The following is a 23,161-nucleotide window of genomic DNA, read 5'->3' as shown; positions in this document are numbered from 1 at the left end:
TTCAAACTATGAGTTGGTAGCAACAGACCAAACGTGGTTGAAAGGACAGATATGGACTCCACTGGAGTTATGCGTGTCCTGTAACTCTGGTCATTTCAGTTTTTATTCGTCACTGATCCATCCGGGTATTTTCTTTCTTTTTTTTTTTTCTTCTCCTTTTTTTTTGATTGACAGTTGCCATGGCAACAAGCTAGAGCATCGCCATTTTGTCAGGAGGGTTTTTTTTTTTCCCAGCTCAGTCTTTTCAAATCTTCTCCCTTCCCGCCGGAATAATGCTGTCAGTGGATATATGTTTGACGTTTTTGGATATCGAAATGCGCACAGTGTATCGGATTAAGAAGATAAAGGGGCCGACGTTTTAACATAGTTAAAATAATTAGGCGGCGCCGCACTAACTCAGTTGTCCGTGTCTCTGGTCCACCGGGCCGGTTCACTGCGCAGGTTTGGACCGCGCGCCATTTTGTGAAAATTGACACAAAATTCTTAACCAAAATTATCAGAGGACACGGCTTCTCTTTCGTAATTAAAATGCTGAGAATGTAACAGCATTCTCGCACATATCGATGTGACCGATGCAAATTTCGCATAGACAGAGTTAAATGAGGATTTGGCATAAGGTTTATTTAGCGGTAGCTAGAATCGTTAGCTTGAGGCTAGCCAGGGTAGGTAGCTAATGTTAGCTGCGTTCATTTTGTCAACTAGCTAGCCACATCGCTAAGGTTAGCTGGTAAGTAATGCGTGCTAGTTAGCATGCTGCTTGTCATCAGCTGATAATAACATTAGTAAAGAAGTTTTTATCACGTTTGTTGCTCATCAAAGCTTGGGTCATGAAGTGCGCACTAGATGTGATTGGCGAGTTATTTTAGAGTTAGCCGGCCAAAGGACGGGGATTGGATTTACTCGCTAACCGTGCAGGGAGGGGAGAATCTCAAACTGGATAAGTTTCCTCATCATACAGGTTATTGGACTTTAAATGAAGATCGTGCCATCAGAGGTGAGTGCTTCCAAACCTTGCATTTGGCACATTAGCATGTATTTGTCATGTTATCTGTTTTTTCGGGTGTATATTCTTTGCGGCGTGAATGGTTAACAATGATGGACGCGGTAGTTGGAAACAGTAGCTTATGGTGTGGCGGCTAGCTAACATTTCGTGAAAGCTGCGTTAACATTTGCTTTCAGTCAGTAGGTCAAGGGACGGGTTTTAATGTTGGAGGGCTGACTGATCTATTTTCAGCTGGCTATGTGGACGGAGAGTCATGCTGGCACTGTGTTCACGTTATTGCTAGCCCTGCTATTTTAGACACTGTCATTGTATGATTAAAGACGTGTTAGCTTACATCCATGATTTGATTTACTGTCAGTGCAGTGTCAAACCGTATTAATATCAGGGGTATCGTTTGGATTTTACAGTAATGAGGCTAACTTGCATGATTGCTAATTCAGCTAACTTGGCTAATGGTTAACGTCGACTTGTTGACGAACCAGCTGAATGGGCCCCACGACCCGCTGGCTGCACACAGCGTCACTAGCTAGCGTTGGACTGATGAGATATCTGCTCGCCTGTCCCGCAGTTTTCAGGGTAACGACGACAACGTTAACTAGTTACACTGCTAACGGCATCGCGAGCCTTAATACGTGTGTCATCTATTTGAAGATTTGGAGCGCCACACGAACCATATGTAGCTGGGGAGGACGAACATTAACATTGAATATGCTTTCTGAATTTCAACCATGACGAGATCTACTTTATCATCTGTAAGTACGGTGCTACTCGGGAGTCGTCCATTTACACGAACCTTGGTTTTTTTTTTTTTTTTTTGGTTTTTTTTTTTTTAAATTGTTTGGCTGGGTTACATTTGATTTCGCTTGGGAATGGATCTAATCAGTTGGGCGTGAGAAGATGGCACACAGGCTTGTTTCCGAGCTCTTTAAAGATCACTTATATGATACGGCTACTAATATCAAGCTAGCTGTCGTTATATTTACACCTAAATAGGCCCGGTGAAGCCATAATGACTGGAGCCAGAAAAGGAACTGTTCATATGTTAGTACTGAACATTGAGGATAATGAGATGTTAAAAGGAGACTAAAAAGCTGATGTGCCTGGAAAATGGCTTGTTGGCATAGTATAGCTTTAACTGTTCTAGTTGAAGTTTTGACCTCCTCCCATTTTTTCTAATTAAGCTTATAGTATAGTTAGTCAAATGCTAGACAAATTGTTTGCAGAATGGTTGCAGATAAAACTTTTTTTTCTTTAGTTCTTTGTTAATCCTCATAGTACTGTACAGTAAGTGGAGTTTGACTTACTGAGTCCTGATTAACAGTTGGTTATTTTAAGTATATTTCATGTATATAAACATGAATGATATTTTAAAAGTACAGTGACTATGCATATACTAAGGAGAGAAAACCCTTTAGGTTCAAGAAAATATTATTGATATGTGTTCAGCATCAGTTTCATAATAGTTACACATGTCTTCTGTTTTGAATATTGAATGCCTGTGTTTATAACAAGCATAATTTTTTTATATAAGCTATAATCTTTTAGAATATAAACCACATTTTAAATTTAAGTTTACCCCCAAATATTAAAAATAAAAAAAAAGTTTTGAGCAATCATCTTATGTTATTTCACCTTTCTATGTGTGAAGTTAAACCTCACCAAAAATGCAAAATGATAATGTCTTAAATTCTTTATAGTGGGTTGGGGTTTGTTATTGGACTCTTACCAGACTAGAGAGCCAGTTTACTTCTCCTTCCTTTAACTTGTATTTCTTTTTTTCTTTTTAATTTAGCAGGTAGGTGCTAAAAATTTTGGCCCCTCTGAAGTTAATAAAATGCCAAAATAAATGGACTGGTCTGAGCAATATTTATTATTTTACTCTTTGCAGTTAAATGTTTTTATTAAAGGTTCATACTCAGAGTGGTTTTATTTTATTTGGTATATTTTGGCATTGAAACAAAAGAACAAGCAGGAACACTGGCATTAGTCATTATAAAAATTCAGTTTTTGTTTTTTTATTATACTTTTTACTTAACCAAAGGAGGATACATATTTTAGAAAACCAGAAAAACAATCATATTTAGGTGTATTTGTTTAAAAAAAAAAAAAAAAAAAAGAATATATTTATATAGTGATGGTATAGTAAGATGTGTCTTAGTTTTAAAATACGGTGTTGGTCTGTCCTATCATCTTACAGTTCCTCTTATTTCTATCAGTGGATGAGTATTTTTTGCTTTTCCAAAGCTGGGTCAGCTTTCTAATGCTCTCAGATGGAGTGCAGGTTTTGGGCTGTGCAGCTATTTTGCTGTCAGGCTCTTGTGTTGAAAGCAACGTCTAAGTGTGCCAAAGTTCAATTTTATTTCTTGTTTATTTCTTGTTTTCTCATTGGAAAATGGGAGCAGCTCTGCCCTGGCAACAAAAGTAGGCTATTTGCATACTGCGTTGTGATTGGTCTGTGCATTGATGGGCTTGCCAAATCACGCTGTATCTCTGTGGTGATAGGCTATGCTAATTAGGTGCTGTTGCTGGGATTCTGAATAGTGGTTACTGTGTAGCACTGGTGAATAGTGTTGTCTGGTGAGAGATGCTGATAGCTGAACATGCTATTTAATAATTTTTTGATTCCTTCTGGCTGAAAATGAAGGATGATTCACTGTACAGTGTGGAGATGCTGTATTTTCACCCCTTTTCACTGTTAAACCTGCTGTTTTTCTCCTTCACAAAGGTTGATATTATTGATGTTGTATTTTATCTTTTTATATAGCTGTTTTAGTTTAAATGCTTAACAAAAGACACTGTATTAACCTGGTATTTATATTAATACTAATTCTTGTTATTTTAACAATTAAATTGTTATTATTAGTATTCTTGTTTTTGTTTTTTTTCCTTATTTGTTTTTAAGATACTGGCCTGAATATTTCTACATATATGTAAATAATACATTTGCATTGTGTTAATATTTTTTTCTCAGTAATAAATGTGTACATCTTTGTGTCAAAGGTATCACTGCTGGTTACATTGAGCAGCAGCTAATATCTGTATATACTATATATTATTAATATAAATTTTTTGCATAAACAAGTAAATACATCTGATTCATAACAGGATGATAACCCCTTTACCTCTTAGTCCTTTGTTATATGCAATACTGGATTAAGGGAATGTGCAACTCCTAACAGTGCTCATTTCTTCCAGGAGGAGAGACTTCAGCATGCAAACCTTCGTCCGTCCGGCTTGCGCCCTCTTTTTCTTTACACACTGCTGGTCTTCAGATGGCTGCTCCAATGCCCCATACGCACCAGCAGTACAGTGACCGCCACCAGCCAAGCACTGACCAATCTGTTACGGTCTTACCGTACAGCGACCAGACACCACAGCTCACTGCCAATCAGGTATACTTAACCCTGCCCCCCTGAACATGTTGGTTTTATAAGAATTTCAGGAATTGCAATGCCTAATGTGATATGAAAGTCTGCTTCCCTTTTTTCTGCTGTCACTAGGCAGAGTAGCTGCTTGTCAAATGTGTCTTTCAGTCTAATTATATCATATTGTACTAATTTTATTATATAAAATGTAATACTAACCTAGTATCCCTGTAAATGAAGCTGTTTATTGTTTGGTGTGCATTTTGAAATTATTTTAATTCATTTTTTGTAATGAAGTGTGGTTTTTATACCTTTTGGTACTTCAGAGGCACATGCCCCAGTGCTTTCGTGACCCAACTTCAGCTCCCCTGAGGAAGCTCTCCATTGACCTTATCAAAACATACAAACACATCAATGAGGTTAGTTTAATTTTTTTTTTTCTTTTGGATACAACAACAATTGTCACATCGACTTTACCAATTCATAGACAGCTGATCAGCTATTGTGTTTTTATATATATGTATAACTGATTCAGTCTTTTATTTTATAATTTTACAATGTCAGGTCTAATTTATAACTTAAATATTTGATGCTTCTTTGTTAGAAGTGGTAATGACCTTAATGTTTTAGGAGTTTGGAGTGTTAGACCACATATCGTATTTTTTGGTGGACTGTTGCAAGTGAGTTATAGTTATCAACCATTGATTCATATTTAAAATGATGACATGATAAATGGACATGATAAATAATCCAGTGGAAATGCTAAATAATCCATAATATAAGTTATTTCCAGCATAATACAGAAAAGAATTGTTTTTTATTTTGTATGCCTCATAAAGTTCTCCAAGACTTGCATGTTAGATTTACAAAATGTACTTTGTAAATTCACAGGTGTATTATGCAAAAAAGAAGCGACGACACCAACAGGGTCAGGGTGAAGACTCCAGTCACAAAAAGGAGAGGAAAGTCTTTAATGATGGCTATGACGATGATAACTATGACTACATCGTCAAGAATGGGGAGAAGTGGATGGACCGCTATGAGATTGATTCCTTGATAGGAAAAGGATCATTTGGACAGGTGCCTAGTTATATATTACAAAAGATTTACTTGATTTGATTGCACGTGATTTGAGTAAATTTCATTTAATATAAATGAAAAAATAAAACTGGTCTTTGTAAGTAATCTAAAGATAAATTTTCTAGATCACTTAAAGCTTTACATCTATGATTTATTATTTGTGCGGATGGCTTATATTGAATAAATTTCCTGAATTTAACATTGAGACACGTTCATATTTATGCTTTTTGACATCCTTAGGTTGTGAAAGCATATGACCGAGCAGAGCAAGAATGGGTTGCCATTAAGATCATCAAAAACAAGAAAGCTTTCCTCAATCAAGCCCAGATAGAAGTGCGCCTCCTGGAGCTCATGAACAAACATGATACTGAGATGAAATACTACATTGGTAATTTACTCTTCAAATAAGCATCCATTTCAAGATAAAGTTAATCTTGATTCAATCTGGTAGGATAGTTTAAAGAAATTAGAAGGTATCTTAGGTTTGATGAAGTGGTTATAATTTATATTTATATATTTTTTCTTTTTTACAGTTCACCTAAAGCGTCACTTCATGTTTCGAAACCACCTCTGCCTCGTGTTCGAGATGCTGTCTTATAACCTCTACGACCTGCTCCGAAATACCAACTTCCGTGGCGTCTCACTCAACCTCACCCGGAAGTTTGCCCAGCAGCTATGCACGGCACTACTCTTCCTGGCCACGCCTGAGCTCAGCATCATCCACTGTGACCTGAAGCCTGAGAACATCCTCCTCTGTAATCCTAAGAGGAGTGCCATCAAAATAGTGGACTTTGGCAGCTCATGCCAGCTGGGACAAAGGGTATGTACCTGCAATTTTCCTCATCAGCAATAAAGTAAATGTATATAAGAAAATCCTGAGGAGATATGCATTAGTTACACAATCCACATGAAAGTAATTTTATTCAGGGAAAGGGGGTAAATAATGAATCTTTAAATCTGTATTGGTGTTTCTTTTTCCAATTGTGTGTGCACAGATATACCAGTATATCCAGAGTCGCTTCTACCGTTCCCCAGAGGTGCTGCTGGGAATGCCCTATGACCTGGCCATTGATATGTGGTCCTTGGGTTGCATCTTGGTAGAGATGCACACCGGAGAACCTCTCTTTAGTGGAGCCAATGAGGTATAATGAAATAAAATGCTGCATATCTTGTATAGTGGGATTTATTGATAAGACAGTAGCGTTCACCTGATACTTAATGTTAACATTATTTACACTCTAAGCTAATATTTTATTGGCTATGCAGATGCAATAAAAGTTTCAGGTTATATCTAATATTTCTTTTAGCAAAGAGAACAAAAATAATATTTTTGCATGTCCATCCCCCAGGTGGACCAGATGAACAAAATAGTTGAGGTTCTTGGTATCCCGCCTAATCACATAATGGACCTAGCCCCAAAAGCCAGGAAGTTCTTTGAGAAGCTTTCAGATGGTACATGGAGTGTTAAGAAGACCAAAGATGGCAAAAGGGTGAGCTCAGTATTTAAAGGCTGGCAGAGTGGTGGCTTTAAAAAAAAAAAAAAAAAAACAATTACAAGATATTGGTGACAAAGAATGAACATGCAACTTGATTATTTCATACCTGTGTACTCCCAACAGTATAAGCCTCCAGCTTCACGAAAACTCCACTCCATCCTGGGTGTGGAGACAGGGGGTCCAGGGGGCCGACGTGCTGGGGAATCTGGCCATGCTGTTGCTGACTACTTGAAGTTCAAGGACCTGATCCTCCGGATGTTGGACTATGACCCTAAGAGCCGCATCCAGCCCTACTATGCCCTGCAGCACAGCTTCTTTAAGAAGACTGCGGATGAGGGGACTAATACAAGCAGTAGTGTATCTACAAGCCCTGCATTAGAGCAATCCCAGTCTTCAGGAACCACCTCCAGTACCTCCTCTAGTTCAGGTAATGGTCATCTCAAACTTCTATGCAGCAAAGATAGCAACACACTAAGTTTAGGTTATAGAAGAAATGTTTCTTATTCATCATTTTAAATGTATCGCGTTTGTTGACTATAGGGTTCTTAGCCATGAAAATCCATATTTTTGTCCCACTATGAACTTTGGCTGACCCTTTTGTAGCATTTGTCATTAAAGTCTTTAAAAATGTACTTGTGATCTTTCTGTTTAACCTGTAGGAGGATCATCTGGGACAAGTACCAGTGGCAGAGCAAGATCAGACCCTACACATCACCACTTGCACAGTGGCGGACACTTTGGCACGACCATGCCTACCATCGATGGTGACAGCCTCTGTCCACAGGTCGGCAACTTGTCTCGAAAGATCCTCAGATCTGATTCTAAATGCATTTATTGTGATGATGGAAAATTAAAATGACTTGTAATCACAAACTTTTGTCACAATTTATCTCAGAACAAGGTAAATTCTGTGAAACAAATGTTAAAGAAATCAAATTTTGTCAAGGGAAATTGTCTTGAAATACTGTTATTTTAAACCATATTGCTGACTAGTGCCAAAAACAATCAACAAAAATGCAGCACATTTCTTAAGTATAAAATTTGGAAATTATTTCCACAGTGTGCTAAAAGGAAAGCTTCCATTGCCGCTTGATGAAGCACAGATCAGTTTTTAAATCTGTGTGCATTAAAGTTTTACTTAAAGTACTTTTAGTTAATCTAAAATGGTTCTTTTCACAACTGACTCATGGCATTTGTTTCACAATGACAGGCGAGACAGCCTTACCCACCCCCACTGGTGTGGGGAGGTGGAGTTGGACCAGAGCCAGTCACTGGAGAGACCCACCCAGTTCAGGAGACCACCTTCCATGTTCCCCCTCAGCACCCTAAGGCCCTGCATCCTCACTCACACAGTCATCACCACCACGGGCAGATGATGGCTACACGTCCACGCCCACGCCACTACACCTCCCCAACACACAGCTCCTCGACACAGGACTCCATGGAGGTGGTTCATGGCCATCTGTCCATGACCTCCCTGTCTTCCTCTGCCTCCTCTTCCTCTACATCGTCCTCTTCCACTGGGAACCATGGCAACCAGGCCTACCAACTCCGCCATTTGCCCGTGGGAGCCCTTGACTTTGGTCAGAATGGTGGGCTGAGCATGGGGCTAGGTGCCTTCTCGAACCCACGGCAGGAGACTGGCATGGCAGCGCACCCTGCATTTTCCATGGGCACGAACACAGGGCCTGCTCACTACCTAGCTGAAGGCCACCTAGGCATGAGGCAAGGCATGGACCGAGAGGAGTCTCCAATGACTGGAGTGTGTGTGCAGCAGAGTTCTATGGCCAGCTCGTGACTGCACTGACATTTGGCTGTGTGTTCCCCCTGTGCGTCATTTTTAAGGTGGTGTTTTTTACTACAAGGTGTGTTGAGAACAAAAGCTGCTCACGTCAGAAGGGAGATATCACTGAACCGCTACTACAGAGAAAAACCTTTGTTAAAAAGTATATATGTAATTTTCATCAGTTTTTCTTTTCAATCATTAGGCACAAAATAATACTGCGGAATAACCATAGTGAGATTGAGACATCCATCTTACCATTCACCAGTTTCATGTAACCACCAAATAATCACCATATGGTATTATGTGGCAAAATCTTTTAAGGAGCATTTCAGAGCAAAGTTTAAAGCTGTTTTCGCCAGCTGTTAGTGATGAAATGCTTGGCGTCCTCATATGGTTCAAACCGTGGACTGCCTGCCATTACTGTTCCACTAGTTGTTAATTTTTTTTGCCCTTTTTTTTTTTAAAGTGAAATTTCACGTAAGAGCTGCTTGTAAATCCTGTAGCTTGACAATGAGGGAAGTGTTTGCGGTGATATTTCTTGTTGTTGGTGGGTATTGTGTGACTCTGTTAAAGAGGAGCACATAGCAGTGGAGTCCCTATGCGTGTGCTGGCCGGGTGGAAAGGAGCCCCAGCAGGTGGATACTGACACCAGTTGGGTAAAAGGAGAGGGATACACCACCCCTCAGGCCTAAAGGCCCTGTAGTCCTGCAAGCTGCAATCGGGCCGGGCACAGGCAAGAGCAGCGATGGGCATGGGAGACGAAAGGATCCAGCCCAGTCAAAGGAAGACAGTCAGTGGCTGGTTCTAGATAACCCTTTGGCCTTATGACTCATGGACTTGGAATGGGATGGAGCTGGACATTATCATTTGAATTAAGATGGCTTTTCTCTATTTTTCTCTCTAGACAGCCCTTAATTCTTTAAGGAAATCAAAATAACTTAGAAAAGGTAAATAAGAATGGTAATTTGAGGCCTTTCTTGACAAAGATTACGTCTTCAGCAGGGCCCCACATAACAGGGTCTTATTGTACACAACAACCTCCTAAAACATTACTTCCTTGAAATTCACTGGTTAAGAATTTTGCAGTGGAAAGAGCTATCTATTCCAGAGTTTACCCTTTTTTTTTGTTTGTGTTTTTTTTTGTTTGTTTTTTTTATTAGTTTGTTTTTTGGGTTTTTTTTTCCTTTTTTTTGCATGTAATTCCTCATCAGAACCACCCGCACAAGTCTCTCCATCCAAAACATGGAAACTGAAGAAAAAAAATGAGTTAAGTGACTGCCTTTTTTCTCCTCAAATTATGCTGTGAATTTTACAAGAATTTATTTTCCCTTTGGATATGTTTTTATACCAAAGCAGTTGTTTTATAGCATATAGGTGTCTGTAACCAATAATGTAGCAGTTCACCACTTTGACGCAAAGTTTATCAAGATCTTATTTTAACGTCAACACAAACAGCTGCAATATATTACTTTAGCAAAACTGGAGACCGTTGTCAAGACCGTTGGCTATTGTGTATTCTGGCCAGATTTGTTTTGCAATGTTTTACCAAAACTGTTTCCATATTAATTGGTAGATTATTTTGGGAGTCTTTTAAAACTTTGGTATGTTAGAGAATTTGGTAGTTACTCTGCAGGCTCCGGAGTAGCAAGATAGAAGCTGATGGTTTAAGAGAAAAATAACACAAAAAAAAAAAAAAAAAAACCCAAACAAAAAAAAATTAACAAAAAAAAAAAAGGAAACTAATGCGTTCTATTTCTGTGTCGTCGTTTTTCTTTTGCCCCCCCTCATACTATTTCAAAGGGTGTTGCTGCCTTTCATACATCATTTGGTCAACTTGGCTATTTTCTGCCATGAAGCAAGACTTTGTCATTTTCTTGCCAGGGAAAGGATAATTGTGGCACATCAGTTTGTTGAATGCTATAGTTCTGATGTGGTAGGGCAGATGATTCACATGATTGTTGTCCCATTCAAAGGGAAAGGGTGTCTGTCAGCCCACAATCACATTGCTTTGCCAAGGCAGACACACGTCTTCAAAACAGTCAGTTACCGGATTTGTTTTTTCTTTTTTTTTTTTTTTTCTTTTATATATATTTTTTTTTTTTATATCAGGGATTTTGAAGTGCATTCTTTCTTCTGTTGCTCATTTTACCAACTTTGAAATTAGACAAAAAAGGAAACTGTCCACAGCCATCTCACAAATTGAGGGCAGGCCAAAGGTCATACTGTTGTCTTTTTTTTCTTTTCTTTTTCTGTTTTTTTGTTTTGTTTTTGTTTGTTTTGTTTTCTTTTTTTTTTTTTTTTTAAGGGGAAACCATCATAAGCAGTCATTCTTGGTATATCCAAACACAAATGTAAAGCTACCTATATTAAGATTGGGGTTTTATCTGGATGTCAAGGTTAATTGCAAATTTGCAATCATTTTTCATACCCCACTGAATTTGAGACATTTAGAACTTGTCAGTGGTTTTATTACTGGCACTCATACTGGTACTAAACATTCCAAAAATAAAGACTGAAAAAGGAAAAAAATTTGACTGCAGTGACTCGTAAGTGTGCGCCTATTTCAGATCATGCTGATTGACCTCTTATTTAGAGCAGTTGTCATGAAATGCAGCCCCTTTTTAATAGTTGAAATAGAATTTATGTATATATTTATATTTTTTTAATAAAGGAAGTATAGAACTCACTACCTTGCTCCTGCTGGTATGTTGATTATGTTTGTCAATTTGGTGACCATTCAGTGGGCAGGAACTCCTGTTTTCTTAGTGGCAAAACCTTGCCTGTTGGCAAAGGTACTTGACTACATCAGGACAACACTATGAGGTAGGGTTTGAATCAAACAGGGAAAGCTAGATCTTCAAACCTTAATAATTTTCACAGGGTATATTGTAAGTGCATGTACATCACAAACCTTAATTTTTGGTTATATGAGAAGCACATGGTTGAAAAAAAGGATCCATCTTTCATAAGCCTGTTGAGTTTGTGGGTTATACACAAACGCATACTTGTTGACATATCTGAACACCCAACAGCAGTTGAAATCCTCTTATTTAATTTGGATTTATCCTTTTCATTTTGAGTTCACATTTTTTTCACTTATTTTGTACATGCAACATGCACTATAGAATTGAACAGCATGGGGGAAAGGATAAGTCCATGTATCCACAGATTGTAAGATCTAGTCAAGACTTTGCTGTGTTTATGACAATGCCCTTTGTATTATATTAAGACAGTCTTATGTATGATATATAAAAAGAAGTTAACTGAATTCTTTTGTGTCGTTATTGTTTCAGTCAATGATTACATCTGTCACGGTTATTGTTATACCAATTCACGAATTGCAAAGCAACAATCAAATAGTTGAATCCAGACCGGATCAGAGTTTTGTGAAACATAGTCAGGACTCCGCTGGCACCCTGGCTCGTTGGTCTAGGGGTATGATTCTCGCTTCGGGTGCGAGAGGTCCCGGGTTCAAATCCCGGACGAGCCCTGACTTTCTTTATTGTTAGATGAAACAATGTATAGCAATGGTCCATTTACATGAAAAAAAAATTATGTATTTATTTTTTCTTTCCTTTTTTTTTCCTCTCGCAAACCCAGCAGGCCTATTTCCAAGGTGCCCACTGTTTATGAGTTGGTTTCTTTTGGGATTGTTTCAGACAAAATATATCACCATTTTGTTTCTCAAAATATCCTCATCACAAACCAGGTAAACGTGAAGGATGAAGAATAACATGGGCTCGTCCGGGATTTGAACCCGGGACCTCTCGCACCCTAAGCGAGAATCATACCCCTAGACCAACGAGCCACACCGTCAAAGTACTCAAGTTCCCTATATATCGCGTCAGATGACGTCCTCTTCCTCATGGGATTGGGAAATACGTTAGGCACAAAGCAAACAATGCAACTAATAATATTTTCAAGCCAACCTAGAAGTACATGTTATAAATATCAATACCCCAACTAGTGGTCTACACCAAATTGAGTCTAAATGATCGTTTAATTCCTAAAGACAACCGCAACGGAACTAGTAACCCTGGAACCGGAGGTGCAGAGAGGGTCTCGAGGTGCACGCACGTCAGCAATTATCGATAGATAGGACTAGAGTGCTCCAGTGACTTACCTCTTACTAAATGGCACTGGGTAACAGTCTATGGGTAAGACCTAAAACTCAAGAGCCCTCGCTCTGGGAATAATGTACAAAATTAAGCATAAACACAATATATACATGACATATGATGACAATAATATACTGTTTAATGATGTCTATGGAATTAAACCGACAGGTGGCTGCATTGAGCATTGTGCCACAATAAGGCGCTATAACGCCAATCGATAACGTAGAAGAAAGGTTGTCTCGCTGTCTTTGCACGGGTCTTTTGTGCTGCAAATCGTCCAACCAATGACTGTGCCTGGAAGGTTGGTTTCCTCCAATCATGTACGTCGTGGGCAGGGCATCGCTTTACAAAGCGATCAAAGCTAAAGTCAACTGTTGTGTATAATATTTGGAGTAGGGGTAGAGTCCTTTACAAAAATATCTGGCAGACGGGTTTTGACGCCATCATATCCGGGTTTCAGTTTTAGCCATCTCTACCGCAGCATTTATTTGATTTAAAAAAAACACCACCAAAGTAATCGGTAGTTAGCTCAGCTAGCCGAGTTAGCTAAGCTAACTACGTAGCTTGAAGCATGCCGAATTTTTGCGCGGCCCCTAACTGTACACGGAAGAGCACTCAGTCAGATTTGGCATTTTTTAGGTTTCCTCGAGACCCCGAAAGGTAAGGCAGCTTTAGCAGCTACCAGATTTATGCACGCACGTTAAAGTGGAACTTAAGTTACTTTACATTTCTTTGTTTTGTTTTTTTTAAAAAAGCTATTTATTAAAAGTTTATATTAGGTAAAAGCCCTAATCATTAATCACCGGCTGTTGATCAGGGCTTGTTTTCATCTCCCCCCGAATTTGTTATTCCCCCCCCCCTATAAAATTGCAATGATACTCATGAGGAAAATTACATTGAGCTTTCCTGTTTTGGAGGGCAATTCGAGCTTTAAAAATAGAGGGAACAAAAAGAATTTCGACGCTGTCATGCGTTTCAGTACTAGTCAGGTATTTTCGTAAAATAAAGCAATTTCTTTGTAAGGTGTTTTGTTTGGTGCACCCTTGTTATCAATACTTAATGTAAAATAAATACATTTACATAACATCGTTCATTAGATTCTTGGTTGTAAGTGTAAAGAAAGAACTTTGATGCTAACTCCTATTTACCATATCAGACGAGGCAAATTTATTTATGCACGATTCAAATATGAACCAACACTACAGGTACATCTAAAAAAAAAAAAAAAAGGGTAATAATATTATAAAAAAAAGTTCAATATTTTTTGTCACTCATTTCAGAATGTGAAACCTATATATTTTATAGATTAATTGCACATAGAGTGAAACATTTCAAATATTCGACTCTTGAAATGTTGATAATTGTGGCTTATAGATAATGAAAACCCAAAATGCAGTGTCTCAGAAAATTAGAATATTGTGAAAAATGTATATCTTAGAAAGGCATGGTGTCACACCCTAATTAACTAAATTACTCAAAATACCGGCAAAGGTATCCTGAACCTTTAAACAGTCTCTCAGTCTGGGTCAGATGGCTACACTGTCATGGGGAAGACTGCTGACTTGACAGATGTCCAGAAGACAATCATTGATCCTCCATAGGAGGGAAAGCCATAAAAGGTCAATGCTAAAGAAGCTGGTTGTGCACAGAAATAAATGTTTGAAATGTTTCACTCTATGTGTAATGAATCTATATAATATATGGGATTCACATTCTGAAATGAGTGACGAAAAATATTGAACTTTTTTCATAATGTAATTTTCTGAGATGTACCTGTATGTGTTTCACATGATGAGAAGAAACAGACAGAGGAATAGAGTGAGTAACATATGATACAAACAGACATTTATAAGAAATATATTCTCTCCTTCATCATTATCTACATCATCACTTGTGTACATATAAAAATTTTTGGTTAGTTAAAAGCAAAAGAATAAATTAACCCAGGACTGAGGTACAGTGCAGTTTTAGGGTTTTTTTTTTTTTTTGTTTGTTTTTTTTTAAAGTCTATTCCTGACATTGGGAGAATAATTTGATTTAACAATTATAAGACATATATATTATAAGACACATATGATCAAAACCAAAACAAAATGATTCCATTTGTGAAATTTACTGCAATATTTTACCTGTACTTTGGTTATCAAAGTTTTGGGGAAAGAGAAAAATTTCAGAGAGCGCTAAAGACTAATTTAGTATTTTAGATAACATTCAGGAGCCACTTTTTTTCCCACATGCTCTTGTCCATTATATGTGTAGATAGCCACTGTTTCCTAAAAATCAATTGAAGCTAGTTTTATGTGTGTGTGTTTTTTGTTTCGGGTCTATTTAGATGCAGAATTTGGGTGGAGAACTGCCGCAGGGCAGATCTAGAGGCCAAAACATCGGACCAGTTGAATAAGCATTACAGGTTATGCGCCAAACACTTTGATCCTGCCATGGTTTGTAAAACTGTGAGTATGACTTGAGTCTTGATCATGTTCTCTAGCAACATTTTTTCATGTCATAAAAAAATATGTCCCAACTACTGCTGATATGAGTATGTTGGCTTTCAGAGTCCCTATAGGACTGTGTTGAAGGACACTGCCATCCCAACCATATTTGATCTCACAAGCCACTTGAAAAATCCTCACACCAGACATCGCAAGCGGATTAAAGAACTTGTAAGAAAAATATTTGCCGTCTCTTTATTTCAATGTTTCAAGTTTAATAATTAAACCAACTGTTTTTTCATTTCTGTAAATTTACTGAAGTGTTTACTTTCAGACTGAAGAGGACATAAAGAGGATGAAAGAAAGAAGATGTGAGTCATTTGGAAGTTTGTTCATATACCTTATATGTATATTTAACTTATAATGACCTGTATTGTCTCTGTCTTTCCCCAGTGGCATCTTCGACTACACAACTTGCCTCCAAAAAGGACGAAGATTGCACAAACACCAGTGAGGATGAGCCTCAGCTGTCGACAGAGGAGAAGGAGTATCGCGACCACTTAAAGTCCTTGTTTGAAATTCTTCTCATGTTGGCAAAACAGGGGATCCCATTAGTGGCTGACAGGGTATCTAAATCAGATCTCAAGTCCAACAACTTCCAGACTTTCATCGATTACTACATGAATGCCGGAGACGAAGCTCTGAGGAAGCGATTTGAAGCGACGGCTGTGAACACAGAGTACATTTCTGCAACCCAGCAGAGTCAGCTGCTGGACGTCTGTGAGAACACAGTGAGGGAGGAGATGCTAATGGAGGTTCGAGAAAGTCGCTTCTTCTCCCTGGTCACGGGCGACCTTGTCGAATTTGCCAATGACAAACACCTACCTCTGTTTTTACGCTTTGTGAATCCGCAGAACGTTCTCAGAGAAGAGTTTTTGGACTTCATTCCATTCGGAGATGGGGATGAAGCCGCACTGGTGGAAAAGCTTGAAGCCCAGCTGACTGAGCGCTGGGGGCTCAGCATGGAGGATTGTCGCGGTCAGGCCCACAAGGCCACGGGGAGTTCCACCACCAAGATGAAAGCTGTGGCTGTACTTCTAATGGAGAAGTATCCACTCGCACTGCACATGCCCTGCTCTCATATGGTGTTGAACATACACCTGGCCAACAACCTACCTTTTCCCAATGTGCAGGTTGTCATGGAAACTCTAAGGAGGATTGGCGCTTTCTTTAAATGCCCATTAACTCGGGCTGAATTAGAAAAAGCCATCTCTATTCACTATCAGAAGAATGAAGAGAGGGGAACTGCAGTAAAACAAGCTTGTAGTTCAGGTTGGACAGAGAAGCACAACGTCTTTGATGTGTTGCTGGATATATTGCCAGCACTGCTGATGTGCCTGGACAATGTGCGGGACAATGTTGACGGACAGTTTACCAGCTCTGTTACGGCAAATGCATATTTAATTGCAGAAATTCTCGCTGACTTTGAGGTCATTGTCACCATTGTCATCTTAAAGAATGTCCTCACGTTCACCAGAGCCTTCGGGAAGAATCTACAAGGGGAAACACTTGATGTGTTTTCTGCTGCCAACAGTCTGACAGCAGTGCTGCATTCTCTCAACGAGGTTAATGATAACATTGACGTTTACCATGAATTCTGGTACGAGGAGGCTATGAGCGTGGCGAGCGTGATGGAGATTCCCGTCTCGATCCCGAGGCTGTTCCTCCGGAAGCAGCGAGCGGCTGAGGTGGCTGAAGTCCATGCAGAGCCGTACTTCAAGGAGTACGTGACCATACCAGTAATCCGTGGCATCATGCAGGAAGTGGAGGACATGTTCTCTGACACTAACCTCAAAGCTCTGAAGTGCCTGTCGCTGGTTCCGGCTGTTATGGGCCAAATGAAGTTTAACACCACCGAGGAGAACTACGCTGACATTTACCGTAGCGACCTACCCAATCCTGACACGCTTCCTGCCGAGCTTCACTGCTGGAGGATCAAGTGGAAGCACAGAGGCAAAGAGGTGCGCCTGCCTACCACCATCCACGAAACCCTGCAGCTTCCAGATGTCAAGTTCTTCCCCAACGTCGACGCCTTCCTGAAAGTGCTCTCCACTCTGCCGGTGCTCAAACTGGAAGACGGCAAAAAGGACACCGCAAGCGAGCGGCTGCAGGTTTATCTTGACAACATGGATGCTCAGCAGTGGAACAAAGGCCTTGCAATGCTCCACGTTAACACTCATGTTAAACACGACCTGGATGTCATGGTGGACAAATACTGCCGACTGTATCCAGAGGACGACCCAGAAACGGAGCCTGAAGAAGCAGCTGAGCAAGATGTGACAGAGTGATCCAGCAGGGAGCTCCTCTTACTGCTTTGGGACAAAAATGAATTAAAACATTAAGCTTTGCAAACACTGATCCTTTTATTGGAGCTTTTATATTGTTTTTACATTTGTAATAGGAGCCCCAGTTCTTGAAGAAAAACCCCAAAATGTTAAGACAATGATTTAACCATTTCATGATCTGAATCAGGATATTAAAGTAGCTCCTCTGTCATAGTCACAGTTTGCTGTTTGTTAGCCGTTTTTCCTCACCCATTTTGTTTTTGTTCAGCTTTGGTAGACGGACAAGCTTCGCTCTTGCTCCTTGAGCAAAACATTGGCATCTTTTCACTGTGTGCTTTTAAATCAGACCACATGATGGAGACAGACAGCCTAGATTTAAAATCCAGCAGTTCCACTGGCTGAGGCTAGAAGAGCACAGGAGGAAGGGATTACTCCCATGTCAGCACCATCTATGAATAAATGCTCTTTATTAATTGTTGACAATGAAAACGGCAAGTGTCATGACTTTAGAGGGCAGGACATGCCATTTGTTGTGTGTATTATTGATATAACTGATTTAATGAAGCTGTAGGTGATAGTTTTATACCTGACTGTTATTGATGCCACTTGTTTTGTTTTTTAAATTCTGTTTTACAGTTTCAATAAAACACTTTGTAAAGAACTTAAAACTGAAGTGACCCCGCTCCTTTTTATTGTTTGGAACCAATATGCCACCTTAGAAATGTGAATAATACTTAAAGACAACGGGAAGTTATGAATGTGGTTTGACAGTTTCTGTGGCCATTTTATTTTAAAATGAGCCAATTCATTCCTGTTAGATCTGCTGTAGTTGTAAGTTTGTGACATGGCAGCAGGGGGTTAATTGTGTCTCCTCCCTCTTTGCTGTCCAGATGCTGACGAGCTCAGGTGATAGTTCATCATACAAACACACCAGACCCGGGGGTATCACACAAGTGTGGGTGGGGTCACTTTGATGCGCAACCAGACAGCAATGTACACTCCACAGCAAGCCCCAAAGTCTTAAACCTCAATGAGAACAAATACCCTGCAGGAGGAGACAGAGGGAGGCGTGCGGACTCCTTTTTACTCCAGTCTCTGCAACAGAACCTGCACAGCAGAGGATTAACCCTGACCAGACAAAATCTGTAGAGGTTTCGAGTCGTAAGTAGGACGTTTATCCAGACATTTATCCCCAAATTAGAGCTAATATCCCCCCCCCCTCCCTCCACCCTGCGCATCCCTTTTAGGATTGAACATCATGGCATGGCCGTGCATTACGCGTGCTTGCTGCATCAACCGCTTTTGGACCGAGCTAGATAAAGCAGATATCGCGGTGCCTTTGGTTTTCACCAAATACTCGGATGTTGCCGACGTGCAGCACCTGCCCCATCACCCGCAGCCGAAACAGAAGAAGGTCGGCGCCATTGCCATAGAAACCCAGCCGCATCCCGGCCGGCAGGAGGCTGTGAAGGCACCGCCCGCGACGGGTGCCGCAGCGGGCAAAGATGGCTCTGCTGCGTCCGTCATGCGCCAAGACTTCAAGGCGTGGAGAGTGCGCCCCGAGCCCAGCTGCAAACCCAGAAACGAGTACCAACCGCCCCCGGCCCCTTTCAGCAACGAAACTCAGTATCAGAAAGATTACAAGCCCTGGCCTATACCTAAGAAGCACGACCACCCATGGATCCCCAAACCCAGTCCGACTGCCACCGCCGGGGGGAAGCAGGAGCACGCGGCCGCCGAGGCCGAAAGCGGCGTGGAGAAGAGTGAGATCGAAGAGAAAGTCCAGGAGAAAGAAACAAAGGAGTTGACGAAGAGAAGTGAGACCAGGGAAAAGTCAGCTGAGAGGAAAGCAGACGAGAAGACAGGCGGACAGACGCCTGCAGATGTGAGCGCAGAGCAGCGGAAAGGCAGAGCAGCTGCAGACGCCCTCAACAGACAAATAAAAGAGGTTATGTCGACTTCTAGCAGCTACAGGTAAGTGTGTGAGGATAAGCATGCAGTTTTAACTTAAACCAGTTAAAATAATAGGTTTTCATGTAATTGACTGTAACTTTCTAAGTATGGAGACAGGAGCCCACAGAGACAGCTTCTGGTCCAAATCATTATTTAAAGATTATTTGTGAAAATGTAGAGATTTTTTTTAGTCTCTTATGAACTATATATCAGTAGGTAACTGATACTACAGATAAGTGTTCTAACATAAATCCCCCCTCCTCTTTGCCTTATCTTTTCTGGGATTACTACCAAAATCAATGCTGCAGCCCATGAATGAGTAATGTCAGTAAAGAGGGTCTGAATGCGATCATGTGTGTCTTAACATGGTTTCCTTACACATGCTTCCTTCCAATTGAATTGTTGATGCATTGTGGGACACAAGAAAGTTAAAAGGTTCATAGCAGTTACATTTAGGCTGAAAGAAGTAGCACCAGTGTTTCAGTCAGCAGAAATGAATGATAAATGATGAACGTAATGAACGTTTTTAAAGGTCATCATCAATGCAAAAAATGAAGCTAAAACAACGGCAAGGATTGCCAAATGTTAAATTGACCTTACAAAACACTGACACACAAAAACAGTGACTGAAAAGCTTCTATCTTATAACACTTAGATCTGTTTTTAACACATGAATATACTCATCCAAACAAAACATTATATCTCAAAGTTGTGCATATAAGTTTCTGATTAAAAATATTTTTGGTTACATTATTAATCATAAAGCACATTTTCTACAATAAAAATTGGTTGCTTTATAGCCTCAGGGGTGGAGCCAGAGGGGTGGCTTGGCAGGGACACTAAAATCTGACAGTCCAACCGGGTGCCAACCCAAGAATAGGCCAACAAACAAATATTGCATGTAAACTGAAGAGCAGCCTGAAACTGAGCTTTGCTTGGGAAAAACTCAGATATCCATGTGCAAGTGAATGAAGCATATAATGTACTTGTATTAACTTTTCTACATCCCTACTACTTCAGCCAATAATGCTAAGAAATAAAATAAAATAAAACGTGTGAATTTGGCTCAAAGTAAGTTTTTTTTTCTCTTCATCAATCAAGTAATAATCAGTTAATTAATAATAAAATACACACCATTTTTAAAGAGCCTTCTTAACACATTCAATGCTTTTCCAGGTCTGTGTACCTGCCTGCGTTACACCGTCTGTTATGCTTTTAATGTTTTATGAAAGCCACTTTGAATTGTCTTCTACATGAAAGGGTCTATACAAATAAACTTGCTTTGCCTTGCCTACCCACATCAAACATTTTCTAGACCTGCCCCTGCATAGCCTGTTGATGCAACAGAAATTCTGAGTGTCCATAAGCTTAGATTTCACTCTAGACTGTTCATGACAAGCTTAAAAACATGCTACCCTGACAAGTTTTATAAATTTAATGTTCGAATAAAACTTTAATGTGCGTGCAAAAGATAAGTTTACCAATAAGAATCAACAAACTGTGATAAGGAGACATTTTTTTTTGCATGAATAGTTAACATGAATTTTCCTTTTTCTAAATGAATGAGCGCAGTCCCATTGAGTGTCTACATATAGTGGACAACAGCATGCATTAAACGTTAGTTAAAGAGCTTCTCATGATGTCTTATAAACCCTTCAAAATCCATACCTAGTGTGGCGAACATGTCTTTTGATCAATTTCTGTAATATAAAACCTCTTCGACATGATACAGATTTTATTGATTAATTTGGCGCTCTCTCTCTCTCTCTCTCTCGCTTTCCCAAAGGGAGGATTGATTTTTTCCCCCCACAAATAATCATTAAAAGAAATCTTCGTATGATTCTGATTTTTGTAGGACTGAGTTCAAAGCATATAAAGATGTGAAACCGGTGAAGCCCATCAAGGCTCCATCTCAGTACAAACCACCTGCGGAGGAAACTAGTCTGGAAACCAGCTACAGTGCCACGTTCAAGGGGGAGCAGGTGAAGGCTCAGGTGACTGACAACAAGCTGCTGGACCGCAGGAGGATACGCAGCCTGTACAGCGAGCCTGGCAAGGAGCCTGCCAAGGTGAGAGACCCACAGACCTTTATTCAAGTCTGTAAAATTACTGCTGTTGTTTCTACCCAGAGTTGTGTTTCCACTTAAGATTAACATACACTACATGCCTTTCTGATAGTCTCGTCTAAACTTGTGTTTTAGTTTTTGTAGTATTTTGCAAATTACCCATTATTCAGTAGAAACACACTAACAAAGTGGCACTTAGTTATAGTAAACACCAGCCTTCTTATCTAAATAAAATGCAGCATTTTTTAATGATTACCTACGCTTGCACCAGGCTAAATGGCTAACCGTGTGTCTACAGTGGTGTGTTCATGTGGCTGCTCATTCTTTTCATTCTTGTAGGACTTCTCAGAGACTGAGAGCAGCTCTGCTCTAAATCTGCTGTAGTCAGGTGTGTTGTTTGTTTCTTCTAGAAGGCATGGAGGCTGATTTCAGATTGATCAGACAAACATGCATACTGGTCATGCACAGACACACAGTATGCATCTTGGCCTGTGTGAGCCGAAGTCACATGTTTCACCCAGCTGCTAGATACAACGTTCCAAATTTATTAACCACATGTTCACTGTGTGCTCACCTCTCAGCCTGCACCAGAAATTGTGCTCGTAAGTTTGAACAACTGATTGTAAGTTTTTAGCAAGAGGGTGGGATGGGGGGGGGGGCTACATATGCTATCAACATACAGCAAAGATGGAAACATCTTCCCATTTATTTAAGGCTCTATTTTGGTGACATACCATGGTGCAAATTACATGGGGAGAAAAGTGTTTTATATATGCCTGTGGTAAGTGAGGATCTGCACTTTGGGTGTTTTACCATTTGCTTGTTACACTTTGTGCTTTTGTGGGATTTGTGCTGTAGCCGTTTCCAGCTCAGGTCAGGAAGATCCTTTTTGTGTTCTTTAAAGATGGAGTATGTAAGAGTTTCAATATTTTCAAAATAAAGTAACTAATAAAATAACTACAATCATAATTAGAACGTTTTTTGAACATGTAGGTTCCAGTCTGTTCATATTCGATGCGTTATTAAATTGCAAGTTTAATTAATGACAAATGACAAAAAGCACTTTTTTTTACTGGTAGGCAAACATTTAAGAAGGGTCTTTGTCATTAATTAAACTTGTAATTTAATAACACATCAAATATGGACAGACTGGAACCTACATGTTTAAAAAAAAACTATCTAATTATAATTGTAATTATTCTTTAGTTCTTTTTTTTTTTTTTTTTAAATATTGAAAATCTTACATACTCCACCTTTAAGGTCTACAGCAAAAATTACATTTTACAAAATCAAAAAAATTAGAAGTGATGTGTTGATAGAGTGCATCATGTTTTGTTTTTAATCCACAGTGTATACTGTAGAATATATTTGTTGTTCTCTAGAACCCACTAACTTTGCACCACCCCCTTTATTCACAGAAATAGAGCCCTTCATTATTTCAGTCTTTCACAGTCTACCATCTTGGTCAATGTATGAGTTTATAAGATTTCTTTATTCAACAAAAGTTGAGCATGTTT

At 39.6% G+C, this 23,161-nt stretch overlaps 3 protein-coding genes across 3 annotated transcripts; all 3 read left to right on the top strand.

Annotated features, from left to right (window-relative positions):
* The first annotated feature begins 253 nt into the window (after window positions 1-253).
* dyrk1ab (dual-specificity tyrosine-(Y)-phosphorylation regulated kinase 1A, b) lies at window positions 254-11,954 on the top strand. Its single transcript, XM_079246631.1, has 11 exons — window positions 254-994; window positions 4,199-4,395; window positions 4,695-4,787; window positions 5,260-5,448; window positions 5,689-5,836; window positions 5,982-6,268; window positions 6,444-6,590; window positions 6,798-6,938; window positions 7,068-7,371; window positions 7,604-7,728; window positions 8,155-11,954. Exons 2-11 carry the CDS (start codon window positions 4,276-4,278, stop codon window positions 8,740-8,742), a joined length of 2,142 nt encoding a protein of 713 aa, XP_079102757.1. The 5' UTR covers window positions 254-994; window positions 4,199-4,275; the 3' UTR covers window positions 8,743-11,954.
* A 1,260-nt stretch (window positions 11,955-13,214) lies between these two features.
* On the top strand, window positions 13,215-18,225 carry thap12b (THAP domain containing 12b). The gene is made up of 5 exons (XM_079246151.1): window positions 13,215-13,508; window positions 15,181-15,301; window positions 15,404-15,511; window positions 15,615-15,651; window positions 15,734-18,225. The coding sequence occupies exons 1-5, from the start codon at window positions 13,420-13,422 to the stop codon at window positions 17,626-17,628; spliced, it is 2,250 nt and encodes a 749-aa protein (XP_079102277.1). The 5' UTR covers window positions 13,215-13,419; the 3' UTR covers window positions 17,629-18,225.
* A 658-nt stretch (window positions 18,226-18,883) lies between these two features.
* Window positions 18,884-22,028, top strand: map6b (microtubule-associated protein 6b; the record flags this gene model as incomplete). The annotated part of the gene is made up of 3 exons (XM_079246005.1): window positions 18,884-19,599; window positions 21,434-21,647; window positions 21,984-22,028. The coding sequence occupies 3 exons, from the start codon at window positions 18,884-18,886 to the stop codon at window positions 22,026-22,028; spliced, it is 975 nt and encodes a 324-aa protein (XP_079102131.1).
* Between the last annotated feature and the right edge of the window lie 1,133 nt (window positions 22,029-23,161).

This window comes from Telmatherina bonti, assembly GCF_933228915.1.
Source record: "Telmatherina bonti genome assembly, chromosome: 9".
Lineage (NCBI taxonomy): Eukaryota > Metazoa > Chordata > Actinopteri > Atheriniformes > Telmatherinidae > Telmatherina > Telmatherina bonti.
The sequence above is the reverse complement of the archived record's forward strand: the minus strand, read 5'-3'. Positions and strand labels throughout refer to the sequence as shown.

Coding starts and splice junctions, on each gene's coding strand:
- dyrk1ab (XM_079246631.1), top strand. CDS start 4,276: ATGGCTGCTCCAATGCCCCATACGCACCAGCAGTACAGTGACCGCCAC. Junction 4,396..4,694: donor CACAGCTCACTGCCAATCAG/GTATACTTAACC, acceptor TTGGTACTTCAG/AGGCACATGCCCCAGTGCTT. Junction 7,372..7,603: donor CAGTACCTCCTCTAGTTCAG/GTAATGGTCATC, acceptor TTTAACCTGTAG/GAGGATCATCTGGGACAAGT.
- thap12b (XM_079246151.1), top strand. CDS start 13,420: ATGCCGAATTTTTGCGCGGCCCCTAACTGTACACGGAAGAGCACTCAG. Junction 15,302..15,403: donor CTGCCATGGTTTGTAAAACT/GTGAGTATGACT, acceptor GTTGGCTTTCAG/AGTCCCTATAGGACTGTGTT. Junction 15,652..15,733: donor GAGGATGAAAGAAAGAAGAT/GTGAGTCATTTG, acceptor GTCTTTCCCCAG/TGGCATCTTCGACTACACAA.